This window comes from Perognathus longimembris, chromosome 9 (genome assembly GCF_023159225.1).
Source record: "Perognathus longimembris pacificus isolate PPM17 chromosome 9, ASM2315922v1, whole genome shotgun sequence".
Lineage (NCBI taxonomy): Eukaryota > Metazoa > Chordata > Mammalia > Rodentia > Heteromyidae > Perognathus > Perognathus longimembris.
In genome coordinates this window covers 54734697-54759364 of record NC_063169.1, presented here as the reverse complement: position 1 = coordinate 54759364, position 24668 = coordinate 54734697, and the positions used below count along the sequence as shown (strand labels likewise).

At 44.7% G+C, this 24668-nt stretch overlaps 1 protein-coding gene across 1 annotated transcript; it reads left to right on the top strand.

Moving 5' to 3' along the window:
• Positions 1-3458: 3458 nt before the first annotated feature.
• On the top strand, positions 3459-16132 carry LOC125357334 (p53 apoptosis effector related to PMP22). Its single transcript, XM_048354173.1, has 3 exons — positions 3459-3708; positions 13609-13749; positions 14701-16132. Exons 1-3 carry the CDS (start codon positions 3495-3497, stop codon positions 14925-14927), a joined length of 582 nt encoding a protein of 193 aa, XP_048210130.1. The 5' UTR covers positions 3459-3494; the 3' UTR covers positions 14928-16132.
• Positions 16133-24668: the final 8536 nt, after the last annotated feature.

The following is a 24668-nucleotide window of genomic DNA, read 5'->3' as shown; positions in this document are numbered from 1 at the left end:
GCTTTCTTTCTTTCTTTCTTTTTTTTTTTTTTTTTTTTTGGAAAACCTCTGAAGTGCCTGTGGTTTCCAGCAGAGGGCACTAGCTGACTGCATAACCCATGTCAGCTATTCGTTCATGAGTTTGGGTAGGCTGAATGAAAGCATTGTTTAAAAGTAATTAAGTGAACAATGGTTCCTAACCTTATGTAGAATTTACTCCTTACATACAAACATGAAATCTTACCCCTTTCAAAATCATTTAATGGAAAACATGAAAATCACCAACTTCAGCAGTCTTAACACTTCAATCATGTCTTGCTACCTGTAGGTACTTTGTATGTGTTAGTTTTATGTAGGTTTTGTTTGTTTGTTTGTTTGTTTTTTATGAGACAGGGTCTTTTCTGTGTAGTCTGAAACTTTTAATCCTCTTGTTTCTGTCTCTAGAGTGCTGGGGTTATAAGCATGCCCCGCCACTCCTGATCTTATATTAGGTATTTTAATACCCATTACAAAACTATGGGGCAAACACAATCTTCTTTGTAAATGAGGAAAGTGAAGTACGAGCAGGTTAAGTGACTTACTCAATTGGGTAAGGTAGTCACACAACCAGTGAGTCTTTGGACTTAGGTTATCTGCTTCCACAGTCCAAATCATGTGAAAATGGTAATTGTTGGAGCCCAATCGAGGTCCACGTAGTCTGTTTCAGACATTCTCAAAGCTATTGACCTTGAATGGACTCAGCATCAACAATCACTTTTACTCAGGTCCACTGGACTCATTTCATTGGAGCAAGTACAAGATATTATACCAGGTCTAAAATCATCCAGAGATATTCAGACCCCTGTGACACTCTCGTTTTATCTGAACCACTTTGCGATGATCAGAATTTGAGTTGATTTCTAAGAGTAGGATTTCTTTTCTCCTCACAAATATTCACAATTTGTGAAAGAAATACTTTTTTTAGTTAATTTGAAAACCCTCAGGGCATGAATGTCACAAGTTTCTTCACACAATCTATAACATATATAGTTTTCTTTTGGTAGAACATACTCTCATGCTATTCTTTGAGTCAAGAGAAAATATTTGCCTCTAATGAAAATACACATACTTTGTTTATGTAAAATGACGTTGAGGGCGAGAACATTTCTTTGATTCATTCCCCCCCCATACACAAATTGCCAATGAAGTGATTAAAAACAAATAGCATTCTATTTCTATTCACTCTGATTGAAGTTTAGAGGACTGAATTTGAAACATTGCTAAGAGGTGTTTTGTTTCATTTTGTTTGGCATGCTAGTGTCTCACACCTGTAGTGCTAACTACTCCAGGAGGCTGGGATCTGATTATCACAGTTCAAAAGCAACTGGGGGGGGGGGGGAGTCTGTCGGACTTTTACCTTCAATTAGCCATCAAAAAGCTAGAAATGGGGCTGGGAATGTGGCTTAGCGGTAGAGTGCTTGCCTAGCATGCAAGAAGCCCTGGGTTCCACTCCTCAGCACCACATAAACAGAAAAAGCCAGAAGTGGAGCTGTGGCTGAAGTGGTAGAGTGTTAGCTTTGAGCAAAAGAAAACCAGGAACAGTTCCAGGTCCCAGGACTGGCAAAAAAAAACAACAACACAAAAAACCCCACAAAACAAACAAACAAACAAAAAACCCAAATAAAACAAAAAGCTAGAAGTGGAGCTGTGGCTCAAGCAGCAGAGCACCAGTGTTGAGCAAAAAAGCCAACTGAGAGAGTGAAACCCTGAGTTCAAGCCCGTTACAGACACAAACATTTCTTTTCTATTGTATTTTGGAGATTTGCCTAAGGCCCCCCCAAGGCCCAGGCCTTCCAGGCCTTCCCTCCATCTCCTTTCCACACATCTGGAGTCATCCGTGGGCAGAAGCCGGCTCAGGAAGCTGGTTGTGCACTGACCTATGGTTTTTATTTGGAGAGACAAAAATAGTCAATGAAGAGTAGATAAGGTGGGCTTTAAATAGCTGGCGCTTGGCTGGTGTTAAGTGAAGGGGCTGGCGCAGAGGCCACGAGGAGCCGGTCAGGTGCAGGGCTTCGGATTCTGAGTGGAGATTGTCACTGGAGGTGTTCATCCATCGCCACAGCCCCCAGCTTCTCTGCAGGCCCCCACTGGGTGCAGGCCACCAGGGCCTTGCAGACACCCAGAAGGCAGTCTGCTAACCGTCTGCAGGGAGCAAGGTCCAAGGTGCAGAGGCAGAGCCCAGCAGGAAGTGACCGGCTTCCGGGCACAGGCACCAGGGTCCGGGCACACGTCCACGGTCGCCCTCGGGGAGGGGACAGCCCCCTCCCTCCAAACTGGGGCCGCTGGAACCCACTTTGCAAACTGCTGGAGGCGCAATTTCACCTTCACGGGGGGTGGGGGGGCGGGGAGGAAGGAGTCCCGGGCTCAGGTGTTTCTGTGCAAAGTTGCACCCCAACACGTGAGCGCTCTGGAGCGCTGAGAGTGACCTGTGCCTGGGTGGGGGCGACCCGGGAGAAAAGAGGGGTGCGGGCAACGCGCGTCGGAGCTCAGGGCGAGGTGAAGGCCCATTGCCCAGGGAACGCGAGCGGGGCCACAGTCCCGCAGGGGCGGGTTCCATCGCACCCTGGGGCTGGGAGAGCAGGCCGGGGCGGGACGAGGGGCGGGGCGAGTAGGTCGGGGCGGGACGCAGGGCGGGGAGGGCAGGTAGGGGCGGGAAGGTAGAGGAGAGCAGGTGGGGGCGGGGCGGGGCAGGAATGGAAGGTTGGGGCGGGGTGCACCCTGGGGCTGAACGCGAAGGCGGAGAGGGGCGGGGCGCACCCCGAATTTGGGAGGGGCGGTACGCGGGCTGGGGTGGACAAGTCGGGGAGCAACCCGGGGCAGGGAAAGGCGCATCCTGGGTCAGGGAGGGGCGGGTAGGTGTAGGCGCACCCCAGATCTGGGAGGGGCGAGGCGGGCAGTTTGGGGAGCACCCTTGATCTGGGAGGGGCGGGGCGGGCAGGTCGGGGATCACCCCGAGTCTGGGAGAGTGGGGACGGGCAGGTCTGGGAGCATCTCGAGTCTGGGAGGGGCGGGGCGGGCAGGTCTGGGAGCACTCCGAGTCTGGGAGAACCTGAGAGGGGCGGGGCGGGCAGGTTGGGGAGCACCCCGGGTCTGAGAGGGGCGGGGCGGGCAGGTCGGGGCGTACCCCGAGTCTGGGAGGGACGGGCAGGTCGGGCGCACTCCGCGTCTAGGAGAGGCGGGGCGGGCAGGTCGGGGCGCACCCCGGGTCGGGTCCGGGCGGACGCGCTCTGAGTCACCGGGACGGAGGTGTGGCCCTCACCGGCCGGCCTCCGCACGTCCTCCCTCCCGGGAGCCGCCTCTTCCCTTTAGTCGCCGCGCCCTCGCACGCCTCCCCGCCACTCTCCGCCGCCGTCCGCGCCGTCCGTGCTCCGCGCTCCTCCGCTCGGTGCCCCGCGCCCCGCGCTCCGCCGCCCCGCGCCCCGCCGCCCCGCGCCCCGCCGCCCCGCGCCCCGCCGCCCCGCGCCCCGCCGCCGACGATGCTGCGCTGCGGCCTGGCCTGCGAGCGCTGCAGGTGGATTCTGCCCCTGCTGCTGCTCAGCGCCATCGCCTTCGACATCATCGCGCTGTCCGGCCGCGGCTGGCTGCAGTCGAGCACCCACCTCCAGACGTCCTCGCTGTGGTGGAGATGCTTCGACGAGGGCGGCGGCAGCGGCTCCTACGACCAGGGCTGCCAGAGCCTCATGGAATACGGTGAGTGGCCGCCGCCGCCTCGGGGGCGTCCTCCGGGAGGACCGCGGCCCTAGCCGAGCCCTAGCGGGGTCCGCCACACAACCGCGAGCGGGGCTCTGGTCGGGGCTCAGGCTCTTGCATCGGGTCCGAGCCGAGCGGAGGCGGCAGCAGCCTTGGGGTGGCTCAAAACGGGTAGAAAGTGGCCATGACTTTCAAACCGTGTTGTTTGGAGAGATGGTTCTCGATTACCGCACAAAGCGATTTCAGGTTGAGGTGAGCTCACCGTGTCTTTGGAGACACCCCTCCCCCGCCCCCGCGTGTTCCTATGATTCAGATGATAACGACCACGAACAGAACGCATCTTCCTTCGTTTGGGTGGCTTCCTTTAGCTTAAGTGACCTGGAAGAACCCCTCCTCCCCGGCCGGGCACAGTCCACAGAGTCTTCCCCAGCTCACCTGGGGCACTAGTTCTTGTCAGTCTTGGCTGTGGGCTTGGCCGGCCATTGCTGTTTAGAATATTGATTTGTTTTTATCCGATTTGAAATTGGGGTTTTCAAAAACAAAAGAAAGTAAACACGGTTGATCACACTGGAGAAGTGAAGCCGAGTTGGCTATTGCTGTATATATTTAGTGCTTTAGGTGAGGCTTCCACTTTCCCAGCCTGAAGGAGGAAGCCTGCGCCCAGCTTGTTAATAACCATAGGCATTTTTTCCTTCGCCAGGTCATTCCCGCCCCACCTTACTGTAGATATGAATAACAGCCATGACCAGGTGTAGGGAGACACTACAAAGCCTCAGGCCCAAGAAGGCTTTACTGAGTCTTACCGTTTACAAACAAGCCAGAGACAGCAAGCCAGAGACTGTGCTTTATTTGCCTTTCCTGATTTTAACCATGAACTGAATCCGAATCCCTGCCCCCAATATCTCACAAGCTGCCAAGAAAACCCTGTTTATTTGTGATTTCTGGGGCCTGTGTACCAGAAGCCCAGCTTGGTGTTAGTTCCCTTGGCCTGGTATCTTTCAAAGTGCCCTGGAGGAACTTTCACTGAGAAGGAGAATAGCCCTCATTAGCAGGCAATAAAACTCAAAGACTACAGGGAATTCCTGATTTCTTTATAGTTTGTGTATTTCCATCCCTGAGATCTGGCACCAATGCAATGTCTCTCAGAGTCCATGTTGTTCCTAGTCTTTCAGGTATTTGGAAGGGATTCCTGACTTTGAAATACTATAACTACTGTCTAGTTTGAAGGCATTTGAACTCAGTTTCCTGGAATCAGGGGGTTGAGTGGGGAAGGGATTTCACAGGCCTGCTTGTGGGGTTTGTAAACAGATGTTGCTTTCACTTCAAAGTCCCTTCAAGTCCCAAAGAAGACTCTGGTCAGCCTGCACACAGGAAGCCAGCCAGCAGAGGCAGAGCCAGCACCCATCTTGCTGGGACATGATCTGACCTGCCAAACTCTGGCACAGACAGCCCTGCATGTACCACGCACAAGGCTGTTGTGTTTTGTCCCCTGGCAGGGTGAGCTCACCTTCTAGGGTGTGGCCTTGCAACCTCAGACTCATCAACTACTTTGTGAGCAGGTTTTGTTTCTAGGGTGTTTAATTCAAAGACTGAGCCTTTATTAATTAAAAAAAAAACCTTTCCAGTGTATGGTTTGTTTTGGATTTCCTATAGAAATCAGCTTTTTTGGGAGGACCCCTCCTCAGTTTTCCAAGAGGATTTTGAAAAATGAAAAGTGTATTAGCACTTCTCGTTTTGGGTACTGTCATTGGGGCTTGAATTGAGGGTTTAACCCCTCAATTCAATTGGTTTCCCACCCCCTCCCACCCCCGCTTCAAAGCTGGTGCTCTACCACTTGAGACACAGCTCCACTTCTAGCTTGTTGGTGGTTACTTGGAGATAGTCTGTCTCATGGACTTTCCTGCCTAGCTCTCAGTCTCCTGAGTAGCTAGGATTACAGGTGTGAGGCACCGGCCACCAGTGATATTAGCACGTTTATGATGCAGCTTCTGATACATGCCAACACCTGTGGCTTTGACTTCAGTGCACTTAGTGTTATCTTCAAAGATGGTTGCGTGCCTGTAGATTTGGCTCCTACTCGAGACCCAGATTTGAATCACCAGGTCAGGGATGATATGAGAAAGAGACAGTAGATAGGACACCACCAAAGAGGCCTACTCCCACCGTGGTAGCCAAGGCAAGTGGAGGTGCTGCCTCTTCTGCACACCTCTGTGTGGGTCGGTGATGAGTTTACTATAGGCGTGTGGAAAACCCGCACTCCTACACTTTTAAGTGATTATTTGAGCATCTCTATGGATTGATTTTCAGATAACATCAGGAAAGCCTCACCAAGAACAGCATGTTTATGCCAGGTCATCTTGTATCAAAAAGACAAAAACTGGTTTTCCAAACTTGCACATACACATACCTACACATTTGCACAATCACACAGCCTTGGGTGGGGGGAGTGAGGCAGGTGTGCTGACAAAATTAGAGAATTAACTGTGGCATTTGTTTTTAAGAGACTTCTTCATGTGTACTAGGAAATAAATATTTGGATCTTTCTTTTTTTTTTTTTTTTTTTTGCCAGTCCTGGGCCTTGGACTCAGGGCCTGAATACTGTCCCTGACTTCTTCCCGCTCAAGGTTAGCACTCTGCCACCTGAGCCACAGCACCACTTCTGGCCATTTTCCATATATGTGGTGCTGGGGAATCGAACCGAGAGCTTCATGTGTAGGAGGCAAGCGCTTTTGCCACTAGGCCATATTCCCAGCCCCTGAATCTTTCATTGTTAACTATTAAGAAAGTAGGCCTTTCATTACAAAGCATTTGACCACATTTGCATTAGGTGTTATTCATAACATGAATATGTTCATTTTCATAGTAAAGTCATATTATTTCTGGTAAGTATGGATAAAATTAGTAAGGTATAGATAGATAGATTTATACAGGTAAATAGTTTCTTAGAATTACAAAAGTAAAAAAGCAAATAGTATGTTTACCATTACTGATAGTTATTGAGAATTTTGGATAACCAACACATCTTTTTTTTTTTTTTTGGCCAGTCCTGGGCCTTGGACTCAGGGCCTGAGCACCATCCCTGGCTTCTTCCCAAACACATCTTTTCTTAAAACGTCTTCAATGAGCCAAATTCAACTCTGAGTATTTTCTTTTAGGTGGTGGTAGCAGCAAAATTCACAGGGAAGTGTCCAAACACTTGTTTGAGGGTTTTATTTTTCATTTTTTGTGTTTATGCTTGTCAAGATGGAAATGACTATCTATTTATGACCCAAATGATCATCCAAGTTTCACCTGTAAGCAAAGTGCAGATTAAACGGGAATGAACATTCACATATACTTTTTTTTTTTTTTAAACTGCCAGCACCTTCTTTTCTGGCTTGAAAAGTGAATCCATCAGGCAGATCTCTTAAGCACTAGCAGAGTGAATTTCAAATTATTGGAAAATAATGGGCTTGAGTTTTTGTAGCACTAGGAGGAAAGGAAAGAAAGTGGGAAGTTGGGGCCTGAAATTTTAACTAAGAAGCCTGGAACCCCCTCTTTTCTAGAGACACCCTTGAACCCATGATGCTCACTGTGTTTTCCCCACAGATGATAACACTCTCAATGAATCAAAGCACCAGAGGATTGGGCGACATACTTAGATGATAAAGCCCTGTGCTTCTTAAAAGTAGAGGAAGTCACTGAGCCCTGGTGGCTCACACCTGTAATCTTAGCAACTCAGGAGGCTGAGATCTAAGGATCCAAGTTCAAAGGCAACCTGGGCAAGAAAGAGAGACTCAGTGAGACTCTTATCTTCAGTTAACCACCACCAAAAAGTGGAGTAGTGGCTCAAGTTGTAGAGTACTATCCTTGAGCAAAAAGAGCTTAAAAAGAAAGAAAGAAAAAACAAAACAAAATAAAACTCAGTGCCCAGGCCCTGAGTTCCAGTACTACTACCATCACCAAAACCCAAAACAAAACCAAACACAGAAAAACAAAAACAAGAAGAGAGACAAAGACTCACTTGGAGATCACTGCTCTTGTGACTTTTGTAGGTTGTAGGGGTGGGGCAGGACAGTAAATTTCTTTATTTTATGTATTAGGCAGTAGTCAGTACATTACTCTTCTTTCCTGCACCTCTATGTGTGCTCAGTCCCTGCACAGTAAACTGAAAAGCTGCTGCTGTGTTGATCTAATGACTTAAGGATATGTATTGATTTATGAGATCTGGAATCCTCGTGATCAGTGATGTCCATTGCACATTTGCTGGGATTAGCAGGGATTTGATTAGGCACCTGAGATGGTATTGTTCTGTGAAGTGGAAAATGCTGAACTGTTAGAACTCGAAAGGAATGAAAGACTATGGAATCCAAGCTATCACCAAGTCCTACTTCATGAATAGCTCTGTGACAGTGGTGCCCTTTTGTCAACTCATTTCCCTGTGGTCTCCCTAGTTTTCCTTCCCCAGCACCTCTGGCATGCTGAGCTGGGCTGCAGCGTGCTTCTCTGTAATTCCTACTATCCAGCCTCCTGTCACCTGGCAGATGCCAAGAATCTAACCCCAAGATGGTCTCTAGTGACTTCTCTTCACCTCCTCCCCTCCTGTGCAGTTTCCCCACTTGTGAATTAAGTACCCGAACACCTTGGAAGGATCAAGTACAGGAATTGTGTAAAATCACAGTGCACACCCGTCACTGCATGGCTCCGCTGGAGAAAATGTGCAGCATGTAAGGAATCTCACACCAGATCGTACATTCGCCCTGTGTGTCTGTTGCCACGGCCATGCTGACAACCAGTCCTCACTCTTGGCCTTCCAGAACTCTCATGCCGTGTGGGCTTCTTTCGATGTAGGTCCTTGCAGGTGTCATCTCTGAAGCTTTGCTCCTCCAGCGCCATCAGCATAACCTGGGAGGTGTGGACGCCACCACAGAGGTGGGAATCTGCCCTGTAACAAGTTCTTCAGGAGATTTGCGAGAGCTTTGGAGTTTCCAAACTGCTGGCCAGGTTCTCTGCAGACTGCATCCTGATGGAATATGCAAAACAGTGTTTATTAATGTGAGAGTTTTCCTTGTCTGTATAGGGCATGGATAGCCTTAGAGAAACCCAGATAGTTAGATGAAGCCTCCTGTGTTGTTAGTATATGAATCGTTTGTTCTGGAAAGGCCTGAAACCCTAACCTGCTCTCTGTTCCCTGCATTCAGTAAAGAAGCAAGTAGGTTTGTTGACTGGTTTAGTCTCTTTGGTGCTTATACGTAAAACTCCAGAAAAATACAGGCAGGCAGTCCATAGAAAGAGGCACCAGCTTTGGACAAAAATTTAGTGACATTCTCTTAAGATGTTTACCAACACATTAAGAATATTAGTGACGCTTTTCCTACTTTTAAGGTAAAAGTTAATCTCCCCGCCCCACCCAGCCCCCATTTATCATTTCCTTCAAGCTAGAATTTATTTTTACCTTTTTTTCTCTTTTCCCATCAGTCATCTTTACTGGTCATTTCCTATTCACTTGGTCACGTGTTTTCTGTGTCATTTCTGAGCAAAAGATAAAGCATGACAGAATATGAGGCCACAAGAACGAGTGGTCCCTCTCATCTATTAAAGCCAGCCAGTCCCTGCGGGGAGGCGGCGGGGACTGGCCTACACTCATCAGTTAATATCTGTAAAGCTGTGCCAAGATTAATGTCTAAATGATAGTTAAGTGACTCACTATGGGTGTTTCTAGGCTGTATCAAGCAGGTTTTACATGTCCCACAAGCAAGACAACCTTTCTAAAGACAAAAAGTTGCTTCATTTTTCATTTAGATTTTCTTTAGACTCAGCATTTCAAATAATCAAGACACTGACTGAACTAACTCAGTGGGAATAGCTCTTGAGATGGTCTGTTTGATGTGTATGCTCACCTGTTGGTATATGATTAGGTGAACTGGCTTACTGTTGGTTTTACTGAATTTCTTCCATGTCCTGGCAACGAAGCATACATTATATTTCAGCTAGAATGTGAGAGGAAGTGTTAATAGCAATGTTCATTTTCCTCAAATAAGGGAGCAGAATTAATATATCCCTTTATAGGGCATTATGTATAATTTACTAGCGAGACTTCTAAAACATTAATATGTGATTGTAAAAGCCTGGCTATTAAACTACGTTCCTAGTTGTTTTTGTTATTTTTTATTGAGAAATGGCATTCCACTATGCAAGCCACTTTCGTTCTGTTTGAGTTCTTCTGCGTGCATTTGTACATAGGTCACTCTTGTGTGTGTGTGTGTGTGTGTGTGTGTGTGTGTGTTGGTACTGGGGATTGAACTCAGGACCTCACCCTCCTACTTAGGTCTTTCACTGAAGGCTCATGCTCTACCACTGGAATCATACTTCTTCTTCTTCTTAGGTTGCCTTTCTAGCTTCACACTTGTAAACACATAAAAGATGAAGTAAGTTTTTGCATCTTTGAATTTAATGATTGGACTTAACCAAACTTTGTGATGGACACTTGTCACGAAAGCAAATCTGGAGATGTGAGACTGTAATTGAAGTGGGTCACTTACTGGAGGACTTTTTGGTAGAAGTGTGCACCTTGTAAGGAGATCAGTCATCTTGCTTCATGATCCTCAGACTTGAGCGTGGATACAAGAGCATGGGGCCACCAGCATGTGGATTCTCAGCAGCACATCTGAAAGTTGGTTCAGTGACAGAGAGGGGCACAGAGCTTGTGTTTAGTAAGCAACACTGCTCCCATGACTCTGGCTGTTGGGCGATGCTTTGAGAAGGCCTTGTTAATGAATTAATGCTTTTTCCAAAGTATGATGGGTTCTCTCTTAAACATTCCCTGAAGAACAAAAGTGGGACAAGAGACACATTACATTACATTTAACAGTTTTACATATTCATTTCTAGTTGTGTGTGTGTGCACGCACATGTGCCAATATTGGGACTTGAATTCAGGACCTCAGCACTGTCCCTTAGCTTTTTCACTTACGGCTGTTCTCTGCCACTTGAGCCACAGTCTTACTTCCAGCTTGATGGTGGTTAATAGAAGATAAAAGTCTCATAGACTTTACTACCTGGACCAGCTTTGCACAGTGATCCTTGGATCGCAGCCTCCTGAGTAGCTAGGATAACAGGCATGATCCACCCGGCACCCAGCTCATTGTTATAAAGTACAGCCTTCCTATTTCAACATGTTCCTCACCGCTTTCACTGAAGAGGATTTGGAAGGTAGTCATCAGTACTGTAGATATACAGGTGGGTGCAGTCATGGAGCTCCTCACCCCTCCTGACTGGAAGTCATCTGTGGGAAAACATAGTATTCCTGAGATGCATACACACATTTCATCTCCCATCATCTGTGACGCCCCTGCCATTCCTGCCATGGAGAAAGCTCTGCACAAAGGAATGGGAGCTGAAGCCAGGTCAGTCTACAAAGATGACAAAGTCCACTGGCTGAGGAGGAACAGTCCTTCAGGACAGCGAGGGACCTTGTGGCTGTGGAATATAAAGGTCCACGAGTGGAAAGGGCTAGGGATTAAAACCTGATGATTTTCACACACCGTATTCATCCTCACAGTCATCTTGCAACACGGCAATCTTAGCCTGAGTGAAGATGAGGAGACTGACTCTGATATGTGGCAGAGGCAGGGGATAAACCAGTTCTTGCTTTTCTGGTGTCTTTGTTTTCCACTGGCCACTCATGAAACTGTGGATCCCCCGAGGATATTGTCAGCATGCTGTGTGTTGCAGAGCCAACCTATGTAAAACCAGGGCAAGGGGCACAGGACTCTCTTGTTCAAAGACAATAAAGAGTATCAGTTAAAGAACATGTGCATGTCCAAGGACAAATGAAGGGATCAATAAAATATAAGGTATCTATTCAAAAATATTATCAAGCCATGGGAAGGAATGAAATATTGATTCATGCAATAAAATGGATGAGCCTTTAAACCACTCTGCTCAGTGAAAGAAGCCAATCATAGAATGTCACGTAGTGTGTATGATTTCACTCATATGAAATAGGCAAATTTACAGAGACAAAATGGTGGTTAGTGCTTGCCAGAGACTGGAGGCAGCAGAGACAGAGAAGTGACGGCTTAAGGGTACAGGAATTAGAATCTGATGACTTTCTTTTAGGGGGTGATAAAAGTGCTCTAGAATTGTTAGTGGTGATGGTTGCATAGTTCTTTGGATATAGCAAAAACTATGGAGTTGTACATTTTTAAGAGTGTACACTTTTAAGAATATAAACAATATTTATTGATTGATTGATTAAAAAAAAAGATATGGGGCTGGGGGTATGGCCTAGTGGCAAGAGTGCTTGCCTTGTATACATGAGGCCCTGGGTTCAATTCCCCAGCACCACATATACAGAAAATGGCCAGAAGTGACGCTGTGGCTCAAGTGGCAGAGTGCTAGCCTTGAGCAAAAAGAAGCCAGGGACAGTGCTCAGGCCCTGAGTCCAAGCCCCAGGACTGGCCAAAAAAAAAAAAAAAAAAAAAAAAAAGATATGGTTTGGATTCAGACATTTTAGAACTCAAATGGTCAAAACCGTTTACCAACTACTGTGGCCCTGGGCAGGCTGTTTGAACTCTCAAAGCCTAAGCATGCCTTCTCATGTCTAAATTAAAAATGATAATAGCATGCACCCAAAGAAGTCATTGTGAGGAGCTGGGAATGTGGCTTAGGGGTAGAGTGCTTGCCTTGCATGCATGAAGCCCTGGGTTCAATTCCTCAGTACCACATAAACAGGAAAAAACTGGAATTGGAGCTGTGGCTCAAGTGGTAGAGTGCTAACATAGAGCAAAAGAAGCTCAAGGACAGTGCCCTGAGTTTAATCCCTAACACTGGCAAAGAAGAACCAGTCATTGTGAGGATTCAGTGTATGCCTTGCTGGTCATTATGACCTATGGAAACAGGCTGGGGAAGACAAGATTGGAGAAGCTGTGTAGTCCAGAGGACAGGAATTCCTGGGTGGTTTGTGTGTGCATTAGGTGTCCTCCTGTCTGCTCAGATGAAAAGGAAAATGAGCAGAGACTGGCAGAGTGAAGGGGGCTGGTGTGTGCGGCAGGGAGGTGAAGATCTTCCAACCCGGAACTCACTTTTCTGTCACAACCCAGATCTTTATTAGGGCCAAGATCAATAATTAACAATTCCTGTCCAATAAATGGAATACTTCAGGAATGAAAGTTGAAGAAATTTAGAAAAGTCATTTGCTACCAAGTTTATAGAGTCATAGCTGCTTTTCTAAAATTAAAGTGTTCTATTGAGCATCTCTGCTTAATAGTAAATCTGTACGCTGAGTGATGATATTTTTTTTTGCCAGTCCTGGGCCTTGAACTCAGGGCCTGAGCACTGTCCCTGGCTTCTTTTTTGCTCAAGGCTTAGTACTCTGCCACTTGAGCCACAGCACCACTTCTGGCCATTTTCTATATATTAGGTACTGAGGAATTGAACCCAGGGCTTCATGTATATGAGGCAAGCACTCTTGCCACTAGGCCATATTCCCAGCCTTCAGTGGTGATTTTTTGCTTCAAGCCAAATGTTAATATGATACAAAGATCCTTTGAAGACACTGAAAACATTTCCCAAAGAGATTGTCATTTGATGTGGTCAATACCAAGAGGGCTTGTTATGAACATGCTAGAGTAGAACTGGGATGAATCTTTTGAATATACCTGTTCGTGTGGCAAATTTATTGTTAAGACAAATAGCTTAATTTTCATTTCAGAAGTGGAAACATTTGCCCCCAAATCAAAGCAGCAAAACATCCCGAAATCTCAGTCTATTAAAAAATGACTTTCTTTGAAACGTGATGACATCTTTGTACCAAAAAAAAAAAAAGTAGAAAGAAAAAAATACTAAACTTCGATTGTTACTTGAGTTGTGGTTCTTTAACTGGCCTGTCTAATCCAGGTGTGTCCTTTTGTCTTGCAGCTTGGGGGAGAGCAGCGGCCGCTACGCTCTTCTGTGGCTTCATCATCCTGTGCATCTGCTTCGTCCTCTCCTTCTTTGCCCTCTGCGGACCCCAAATGCTGGTCTTCCTGAGGGTGATTGGAGGCCTCCTGGCTCTCGCTGGTACGGCTGGGTGACAGACCTTCTTCTTCCTTCGTACTTTAACAAGCATCAGTGGAGCAATGCTCCCCCTACTTGGAAGATTCGTGGCTAGTACACATCCCAATTCGTTCTGGAAATGGGTCACTAAGAGCAGACGTGTCAGGAGACAGTTGTGATTTAGGCTCTCGATTCCCTTCCTCCTGTGCCTCCATGTCCTGAAGCCCCTATTCCATGACAAAGGGTCTCCTGCCTGTCCATACTTATGTAGGTGGCTCTGTCTACTGAAAGATATTCAGAGAACCAGAGTCAGTCCTGAAAGTACAGTAGTCTCCAGAATTATCCCTGGGTGTGACTTCTTGGGGCCACCATTGCTAAGGGGAACTGAGGACCCCCGAACGAGTTCACTTGTTGAGTTTTGTCCTCTTTTGAAGTGTTGTGTCGTGAAAGGCATCTCTGTAGTGGGTTAGAGAGGGTCCAGACCTGGAACCACGTGCAGCATAGAACTTTGTCAGTCAACAGTGACTCAGACCTCAGTGGTGTGAAGAAATCTAGTCACATGGGTAGAGCCCAGGGAAAACTTTGTCTGGCAATACTAGAGTTTCAATTTAGGGCATTCTCCTCGCTCCATGATCCTCTGCCACTTAAGCCGCAACTCCAGCTCTGCTTTTGTGCTGGTTATTTTGGAGATGGAGTCATGTGGACTTTTTTGCCTGGGTTGGCTTTGAACAACAGTCCTGTGGGTCTCAGCCTTCCGAGTCGTTAGGATTGCAAGGATCAGTAGAAAGAACATTCTAGGCTGTGACCCTTTGTTGAAGAAGAATCCTGGTATAGTCGACATGACCCCACATGCCTACTGCTAGATATCTCTTGAAGCAAAAGCAGGCCCCTGAACTCATATTTGTCACTCACACCTGTCATTACTGTGCATTCCTTCATGCTTTCATTTGCTGAGACTTTTGTTTCTTCCTTCAGCTGTGTTCCAGATCATTTCCCTGGTCATCTACCCCGTGAAGTACACCCAGACCTTCAGCCTTCACGCCAACCCTGCCGTCCTTTACATCTATAACTGGGCCTATGGCTTCGGATGGGCAGCCACGATCATCCTGATTGGTTGTTCCTTTTTCTTCTGCTGCCTCCCCAACTATGAGGATGACCTGCTGGGCAATGCTAAGCCCAGGTACTTCTACACCTCTGCCTGACGTGGGAAAGAGAGCTGAGCAAGCCCCGCTGAGGAGCAGGATCCGGAGTGGAAAGTCTCGGGCCCCGTGGAACCTATGCTTTGGCAGTGCCCTAGTCAAAATGCTAAACTAATTTGGGAGAAAAAATTTCTTAAATAGTGTTATAGTTTCATATTCACCTTTTATATATATTTTTGTGGAGTTAAACAAAAAGACGTGTTTCTTTTTCCAAGTTCTTTATAATATGCTGATCTCTCCTTATGTTTAAACTATAACATGTATTCTGCATTTGTCAAGGAATATGAACATGTAACATAATAAAGAAAAAATAAGAGGGCTTCCATGTTTAATAATCTAGATAGATTGGATGGTTTTTATTAAGGGTTATGGAAAGAGAGATATTGGTAGAAATGGTAAATGACCAAACATTCCAAAATTACATAATGCCAAACAAAAAAATATGTTTTCAAGTCTTCAGCTATTTGAGGAAGCAAAATTGCTCCCTAAGTATGTGTCATTTATGAGAATTTCAAAGTCATATTGGGAACAGTTCTTTTTTTTTCTTTTCTTTTTTTGCTAAGCTCTTGTGGCTATGGCATGGAGGAGAATTTCCTTCCATGACCGTAGGGGATTGCAGTGGTAAGGTCTCTAACATTAGTGGAATGCTAAGATAAACTGGCCTCTTTTTAAATGGTTTCTAGATTCTGGTGTGGGGAAATGCTGTAGTAACAAATCTGTACTGTTTGTGTCTGTGTGTTCAGGACCAGTGTAGACTGGGAAGATGGGTGGATGGGGGTGAGGATGTCATCTAGCCAAACATTAGGAAAATCATTACTACCGCAAAAGTGCCATTCAAACAGCTGGAGAAAACACATGCTTGAAGCCTTTACCTCAGGCTCCAGTCATATAGACACAGCTCTGACACAGAAACCTAAATAGAATTAAAAACCCTGTCTACCTTGGTACACAGACTGAAAATGTCTGCTCTGAGACATATAATAGGACAGTTTAGGGGATCCTAGTTTCTCTGAGTATGTATTGGATGGGTCATTATTTTTTTTTTTTACCATTTATATGGACATAATGAAAACCAATTGATTTTATATATCAAATGATTATTTTGTAAGTTGTAGGCATATAAGCAATTGCCGTTTTCATTATGTGGCTTTTTGTGTTGTTTTTTTTTTTTGTTCTGCCCAATAAACCAGATATTCACATCTTGTCTATTTTGTAGTTCTTTTGTTGTTAATTTTCTTATCTGGGGAAAGGAATGAAAAAAATACTTTCAGTGGGTGAGATGACAAAATGAAGTTGCTTTTCTCAGATTTAGGAGTCTTGCTTTTTTTAAGGTGGTTAGTTAGAATTTTTGAATTCTATGATTCTACTTTGCATTTTTTTCCTCCATGACACACCATATGAACAAATGTCAAACAAACAATATCTATCCAGAATGGCCAAAAAAGGCACAGACTAAGAGATTTCTAGTAGGTTCAGACATTTAATGAGACTGAGATGAAGGTTTACCCTTCTCTTTTCTGATAACCCTTGTGGTGGAGCTAGTGGCCTTTACTTCTTTTCCCTGCCCACATTCCAATTTGGTCCTCTGTCTGTGCATCTTACTATGAGGGAGAAGTGAGGAGGGGCGCAGAGTGGCAGGGGGATGTGTGGACAGAGTTCTCCTCCGAGCTTTTGGCTGGTTGGTCCTTGACAGTTAGTTTGCCTTGCATGCCTTTCAAAATGCAGGTAAATCTATATTTATTGTAAATTTAATGGAGTGCAATCTGAATGATGGTGTGTGTGTGTACATGTGTGCGTTCTGGTACTAGGGCTTGAACTCAGGGCCTCTTGCTCTCATGTTGCTTTTTTGTTCAATTCTGGTGCTCAACCACTCGAGTCATACCTTTACTTTTGGCTCTTTGCTGGTTAACAGGAGGTAAGAGTGTCATGGACTTCTCTGCCCTTTCTTCAAACAATAATCCTCAGATCTCAGTCTTCTGAGTAGCTAGAATTACAGGCCTAAGCCATTGGTGTCCAGCTTCTGAATGGCTATTTCCACTTCTTATTTTTAATTCAACTATTTAGTGACTAGTAGAGGATTGGAAGCAGTAATTAACAATATTAAAACTACCACTTGCACTGGTGCTGGTGGCTCATGCCTACAATTCTAGATGCTCAGGAGGTTGAGCTCTGAGGACTGAGGTTCAAAGCCAGCTTGGGCAGGAAAGTCCATGAGACTCTTATCTCCATTTAACCACCAGAAAACCAGAAGTGGAGCTGTGGCTTAAAGTAGTAGAGTGCTAGCCCTGAGCAAAAAAGCTCAAGGACAGTGCCCAGACCTTGAGTCCAAGTTCCATGATAGACCAAAAAGAAAGAAACCTACCATTTGCCAAAATAATAGCACAACTACTTTAAGAAGATAATGGGTTTCTAGAGATTAAGAAACTTGGTCCATATGTACAACAGTGAATTTTGCTGAAGTATTCCTTATTTTCAACCCCATTCTAGAGTAGAGGTTTTCCATTCCTTGTAGATGCTGCTTACCAGAGCAGATATTTTAATGCAACAAACCAAGGGAAAATTCTAGAAGGCAATAAAGAACTTGATGAAGAAGAAACCACTGCAAGATTAACAGTACATCTCACGAGATTTCCCACAGTTAAGCAGAGGTTCTGTTTGGTTCTTTAATTATCCTGAGTTCCCACCCTTTAAATGAGCAGATGTTGGTTCCCAAACAATTATCTCATACTCACACTATTAGCCCTCAGATATGCCAAGTATCACTTATTGTTGGATGTAACAAAGAAGTACTATGTCCAGGTGTTTTTGTTGTCACACAGGTAGCTGTAGAGAGTGCCTTTTGCTTCAATATAGTACTGTAGGACCTTGTAGGGAAGGCAAATGAGCCATACAATTCTATAGTGTTTCTTTTTTGTAAGGAGATGAATGAAATGGGAGAATAGAGATAACATGACCTCTCTGTCTCCTCCTGCAGTTAGACATTATTACTGATATAGTAAACCCAATGTCTTGTTTGGGGCATATGTGATTCTCTTCCTGAGTTCAGCTGGTTCTTGTGAGCTGGGGCAGCTGGGCTGCTCCTTTCTCTGCTAGCCCCAGTATCCACATATGGAAAATGATTGCAAAGAATCCTTTTTCCTTCAAAATTCTCTGATTTGTGTTGCTTGCATGTTTGCCCATTTGTTAGTTGATGTAAATATTCTTGGGTTAGAAAAAAAAGACAAAGTGAAGGCTTTGGGTTTTCAGTGTGTGTTTGTTTGTTTGTTTTTTCAAGTCCTGAGGCTTAAACTCAGAGCCTGGTGCCGTCCCTGAGCTCCTTTTGCTCAAGGCTAGCACTCTACCACTTGAGCCACAGTACCACTTCCAGCTTTCTCTGTGATTTAATTGGAGATAAGAGTCTCACAGACTTTCCTTCCTGGGATGGCTTTGAACTATGATCCTCAGATCTTAGCCTCCTAAGTAGCTAGGATTACAGGCATGAGTCACTGGCATCCAGTTATAATGCTTTTCTTAACTAGAGACAGTGGCTAAACTCATGGTATGCCAGGATGGAATTTTATCTTTCATTAAAAAATGGAAGAATATTCCTTAAAGGGAAAGAATTACTAAGCTACTAGAAACTGTATTGAGAGAACACATAACTCTCAAACTGAGAGGAAAAAAATCATATTCTAGAGGACAGAGTGGACATCATTAATTATACATGTCTTTGGACCAGTATAGAAAAATTATGTAGAATAGTAAACAATGATCAGAGGGAATAGAGCTATACAAGAGAGAAGATCCACTAGCAGGATAGGAATTGAGTGACACTAGCAGGATAGGAATTGAGTGACATTAGCAGCCCAGGGAAAGAGCTTCTTTTATTGGAAAGTAACAGATAGGCTCTTTGGTAAGCGCCAAAGAAGTGTCCGGCTTTGGGTTGGCAGCAAAGAGCAAGAAGGGATGGGAAGAAGGAGGGTGGGAATGGAGAACTTGTTCCCTAACTACTTGGTCAGCCTCGGCCCTGCTCCACTCCCAACTCACATAGAGGGGCAGCAGACTGGAGACAAAGCCAGAGATGACGATCAGGTTGACTATTTATCAGGCTCTCTTTTAAGGTCTTCTCGAATTCTGAGACTGATGTGCTGCCCAATGCACCAAGAGGACAACTATTAGCTTACTTATGTAACTGTAACCCCTCTGTACATCACCTTTACAATAAAAAAGGAAAGGAAAATAGATATTTTATCTGTATTTCAAGATGGACAAAAGGTCTAAACATGGTCTCTTTAAGTGTACTAATAGAATTATTATTTTGATAAAGATATAGGTTACTAAAACACACAGACACACACTTTCTCAGGTATTAAGCCTCCCCTTGACTCTCTGGATTCAACTATTATTATTCAGGAAGGAAGTGGAAACATGAAAAAATGATTTTCTAAGGCCAAGCAGCTACTAAATCCAATGAAGACAGCAAGTAGTGTTGGAGCAGAGCTTGATAGGATAGTGCTTTATCACCAGTGAGTGTTCCCAGGCCTTCCGCTCCTCCCTTTGTGCTGGTTTAGATCCCACCCCATCTTCTGCTTCTTCATGCTCAAAGGAGAGGTCTCATTTGACAGTGCCTTTTGAGCACAGTGCAATGGAAAAGTATGGAGACAGTAAAGGACTAAAAGTAGGAGACACCAAGCCTAGGTGGAATGGGTGAAGTAGCAGAAGGCAATGAATGAAAAGAAACAAATGAGATTTGACTTGCAGGACCTACATCTCTCTCTGTAGAGTATTGGCAGTGTTTTAGAATGAGTTCACTAGTTAGATGATGTTTTGGAGCACTTCTCTCTGACTGGAGCATGTGAGTCAATACTTTGCAAACATTTCACGTAGAAGCCATCTTCCAAATTACCTCATGGGTGTAGCTGAAATTAAAGGGCATTATTTTGATTTCGAGGCCTGATGGAGAGGGCTTCCTAAAAAAGTATAGCTTGCTGAGGCATTCATGATTAGCATTTGTAAGTGGCTGCTTTTGATATTACATAGTATCTGACCCTACTTGAAGTGCAATTTAGTCTTAGGCATTTGAGTCATCTGCACACTGTATAGAATGTTGTGGGCTTAATTATTGTTTGAGAATATTCTGAAATCTGGGTTGCAGAAATGAAATTCCACCGGATATCCACATAGGTATAACAGAGCCCATAGATGTGGACACTCCACAGCCTTGGCTTTGGTTATGCTATAGAATATTCAGGATCAGACACAGACGCATGAATGAAGGGATCCATTCACTTTTCTCCATCATTGTATCTGAATCACTTTTACCCACGAGAGGAAAGAGAATGCATTGCTCTCATACAACAAATGTTTAATAAAAAATATAGTCATGCTTGTTTTCACATGAATATTCTAAATGATAAATTCACCCTATCAATCTTCAAATAAAATAAAGCAGAGAGGAACAAAACTTGTTACATATGAGGAGAACATTGTGTCCTTGGAAGCAATACCTGGACTTTAATCTAGGTGGAATATACAAGTAAACATTTTTAGTAGTCTTCTAGTATTTAATTTTCTTAATAAACAATTTGCTCTTGAAGGAAGAATCTGAGCTATTGTCAGTAAAGTCATACTAAGAATCATTTGAAATCTCTTTGAGGTACTTTCATAGCAAATTCAATTCCTTGGAAGAAGACATGACTGGAAACAAGATTATCTGAGACAAATGTGCAGTGTGCCTATCATTAGAACTGTAGCCAGATCCCAGCTGGGCAAGATGACATGGAACAAGGAAGTTAGGCTGGGTATCCGTTCCAATTTCTTAAAAAAAAAAATCTTTCCCTTCCTCTTTTTCGCAACAGTGCTTTTTGCAGTAGAGTTTTGAAAGCAGATCTATTGGGATTGCTTGATCTTGTCTCTCTGTAGTGTGGTTTCTGACTTTTAAATTCCTGTGGACAGTCCATGGTCAGGGCCTTTTCGCTCTTTGAAAGATTCTTAGATGAGGCCTTGCTCCTGGGCACAGCAGCACATTGTTCTTCAGTTTCGAAATTCTGGTAAGTATCTGGGTGTTGTTCTGGGTGTGTCAGAGATGAGCACGACACACCTCAAGTGTGGGAAAAGAGCCACAAAAGGGAAATGAAAGTCGATTCCTATCTAGTCACATGGAGGATCTTCCACGTGTGATAGGGTGTTTCATTGTTAGTCCTAAGAACTTACTCTCCTTAGCTGTGGAAGTAAACAGGAAAACTCTCAGAGGGTGTGTGTGTGTGTGTGTGTGTGTGTGTGTGTGTGTGTGTGTGTGTGTGTGGACAGTTTTCTGGTGAAGAAATGGAATCTTGTTGATTTAATCACCTAAGATTTTCTTAGCAATAATGAGTCATCACATAATCATAATAGATAGTTGTGTAATGGTTTGCCTGGCCAGTTTTTCCAGTGCAGAGTCTGGATAATTAACCAGCTACTCGCAATTGTGTTGGATTAAGTTACTTTGAAGAAGAAACTTAGATTTGAAATAGCACTCCTGAAGGGAATCACCACCAGCTTATTGCTCAGTGAGCCACTGCGAGCACATTCCAGGCACAAATCCTGCTTTCCCGTTTTAATCCTTTCCATCCTGGTGGATGGTCTTAAGTTGAAATGTTGCAGGGAAAATGAGTATTTCTACATGCCACCCTGCCCGGTTTCCAAAGTGAAACACTTTAACGCTTAACCCTTTCTCAAGAAGGAAAAATAAATCTGATTTCACTGCAGATAGAGACTGAAAACTGCTGTGTTTTGCAATTATATCCTCTTTGGCAGATGTTTAGGTTGTTGGAAGTTAGATATAGGAGACTAGAGGGATTCGATAAAAACAAATTCCTGGCAGATCCCAAACAGAAGTATACTCGCTCTGCAGGACAGATGTCTGGGTAGAGGTCCTGTGACTTGGTAGAAGTGGGTGGTCTTTCTTCTGATCTGCTGAGGCCTTCCATCTGGAGGCCGCAGGCCCAGGGCTGAGAGCCCTGGTCAAAGACAGCCACACAGCCCTACCTGACAGCGCTGGCCCGGGGATGGCCACCCAGGCCCCTCAGTGCCTTACTCCAGCAGAAACATGAAATTCCTGGGATTGCTTTGAGAAGTAGCTCAAAGCTTCCTCCTTACATCCTTGTGTGCTTCTTGTTCATATCCCATCGCCCAAGTCTGATCCGATGAGGTTCTGAAAATCAGAGGCATTTCTCTTCATTGGCTTCAGGGATTTGGTGCAAAGGTGACCATTCTTCTCCCATTCTCCAGGTTGCCTTTGGTGGATAAATTCAGCATTGGGAAATAACACAAAACTAAAGTCTAAATGGAGACAAGTGATACTTGTCTTTTTTTTTTCTATCCACACATGCTGTAAATACAATAGAATTCTTATGAGACAATACCATACTAGAAAAAAAAATGTGGGGCACTGGAAGCTCACATCTATAAATTTGACCTACTCAGGAGGCGGAGACAGGAAGATGGAGGTTTGAATCCAGCCCAGGCAGAAGTCTGTGAGACTCTGATCTCCAATTAACAAGCAAAAGATTGGAAGTAAAGATGTGGTTCCAGTGTCAGTGTCAGGCTTGAGTGAAAAGCCAAGCTCTTGAGAGAGTGAGGCCCTAGTTCAAGCCCCAGTACGGGTATAAAAGAAGAATCAGGAAGAGAAGGAGGAGAAAGAAGAGGAGAAGGAGGAGAAAGTAGAGGAGAAGAAGGAAGAGGGAAGAGAAGAGAGAAGGAGGGTGAAGAGGAGGAGGAAGAGAAGGAAGAAATGTCACACTGAACTTCTTCAACTGAGTCAATGCACCTTAAACTTCCATGGCAACTGGCAGATGATTGGCCAGTTGCCCAAGGGGTCTCTGGGAATCTCTGTGTGGCACCTCATTCACTGTGCACAGTGCTGCTATTCTCACCCCATAGTGGCTAAGGAAAGCCACTCCGGAATGTCAACCTATTAACACCTTTTCTCTGTCACCTTTGTTCAGCTAGTGGCAATAAGGGGCTATGTATAAAATGTGTCTCCCGATGTGCATTGTTTGGGTCAACAGTCTTTTGTTGTAGGAAGAGTTTGGGACAATTTTCAGAATGTCTAGTGCCCTCCTAGGACTGCTTTGGGAAATGAGGAAGGAATGGATGAATGTGAAGCCAACTCTGTGTTCTCAGCAAGGCAACCTTGGGTCTGTCTGTTGGCAGGTGGTAATGAGAGAGGCCCTGTGGGGCCCTGTGTTTATTTTGTTAACAGAGAAGAATTTTCCTTCTCTACTGGGGGTGAGTGAGTCATCATCACAGCCAGAGTTAGGACTTGCAGAGACAAAACTCTATCTTCCAAGACACACAACAAACTCCGGAAACACCACTTCCACCAAGCAGAGACGTTCTGAAAATGCCCAAAATGCGAATCCTCAAGCTTCGCTTTTGATTTCTCTGAATGCCTGTAAGACTTCTATAACAAGAGAATCCATCGTGTAGGATTACGATCTAATATTTTTAATCCAGGACAAAAGATTTTTCTCTTAGAGAAGTGTTTGTCACAATTTTCAAAAAGTATACGTGCTTTAGACGCTCAGAGATACTACTCAAAAAGATTCCATAGTCAAGTCATAAAAGGAATCCCATAATACCTACCATCTATTTTCCCATATGATAGACCAGGCTTATTTCCTTCCACCTGAACACAATCCTACTGGTGATACGTAGTATTATTCTAATTTTAGAGTTTTTCTGAATAATTACTCATTTATTGTCAAAGTGATGTACAGTTTCATACATAAGGCAGTGGGTACATTTCTTGTACAATTTGTTACCTCCTAGAGATGTCAGTGACCTTCAAAGTAAATAAGGAAGCCATCATTCTAAGCCAGGCTGGTCTATTGTTTTAGCACCAACACAAATACAAACCATTATTCACGGGTTTTATTTTGCTTTATTAAGAAAAAAATTACACACGATTTTTTATAGCATTGTAAGGTATTAAGGGGGATGTTTAGATATCAGGATATTTATGCTTTCTAATAGTTCAGGAAGTAGTCTTAAATAAAGGTGAGTGGGCCGGTGGTTTTTATGGGAAGTGATCTCAAGGAACACCAATGGAAGAATATGAGTAGGGTAGCGTATAAAAAATAAAGACAAGTCTGTGTTTATAGTCAGAACACTGCGGGTGATAACTGGAGTCTTTGTCTGAGGACCTTCTGAGGGCTGTGTAGACTGGTTCCCCAAAAAGTTCTGCTGGAGGTCAGAGAGGCTGGATTACATACCTAGTGACTGCTGTCCTTCCCATCAGGAGAGCTGGGAAGCCAGCCCATTTGGGTTACACTGTGTGTGGGTTGAGCCAGCATCCATGGTGCCAGCCTGGCAGGTGCATAGGAGCTGGCTGCTATACCCGCAGGTGAAATCCTAGGTAGCCACTCTGGTTTTGCTTCCATTATCCCTGCCCATGCTCAGTAAGCTCTGACATTAATGTGTCAATGCAGGTGTGGGCCATAGTCTCTAATGTACAATTAAAGCAGGAGGGCCAGTGAAACCATTTCAAGTCCCCAAGGCCACCTCGGTGGCTGAGCCATTAACTGATCTTTTGTAACAGCAACTCTATCCCCTGGGGAAGATAAGGTCAATCAGTGCAATGGGTATATTTACTCTGATTATTGGCCTGCAGTCTCCCTGTAGGAGAAACCCCAAATGACTAGGAGCAGTAGCATTTAGGTTCAGGGGAACTTTATTATGTCCCTCCATTGGAGCATTTCGATCACATTTGGGGACCTAGACTTC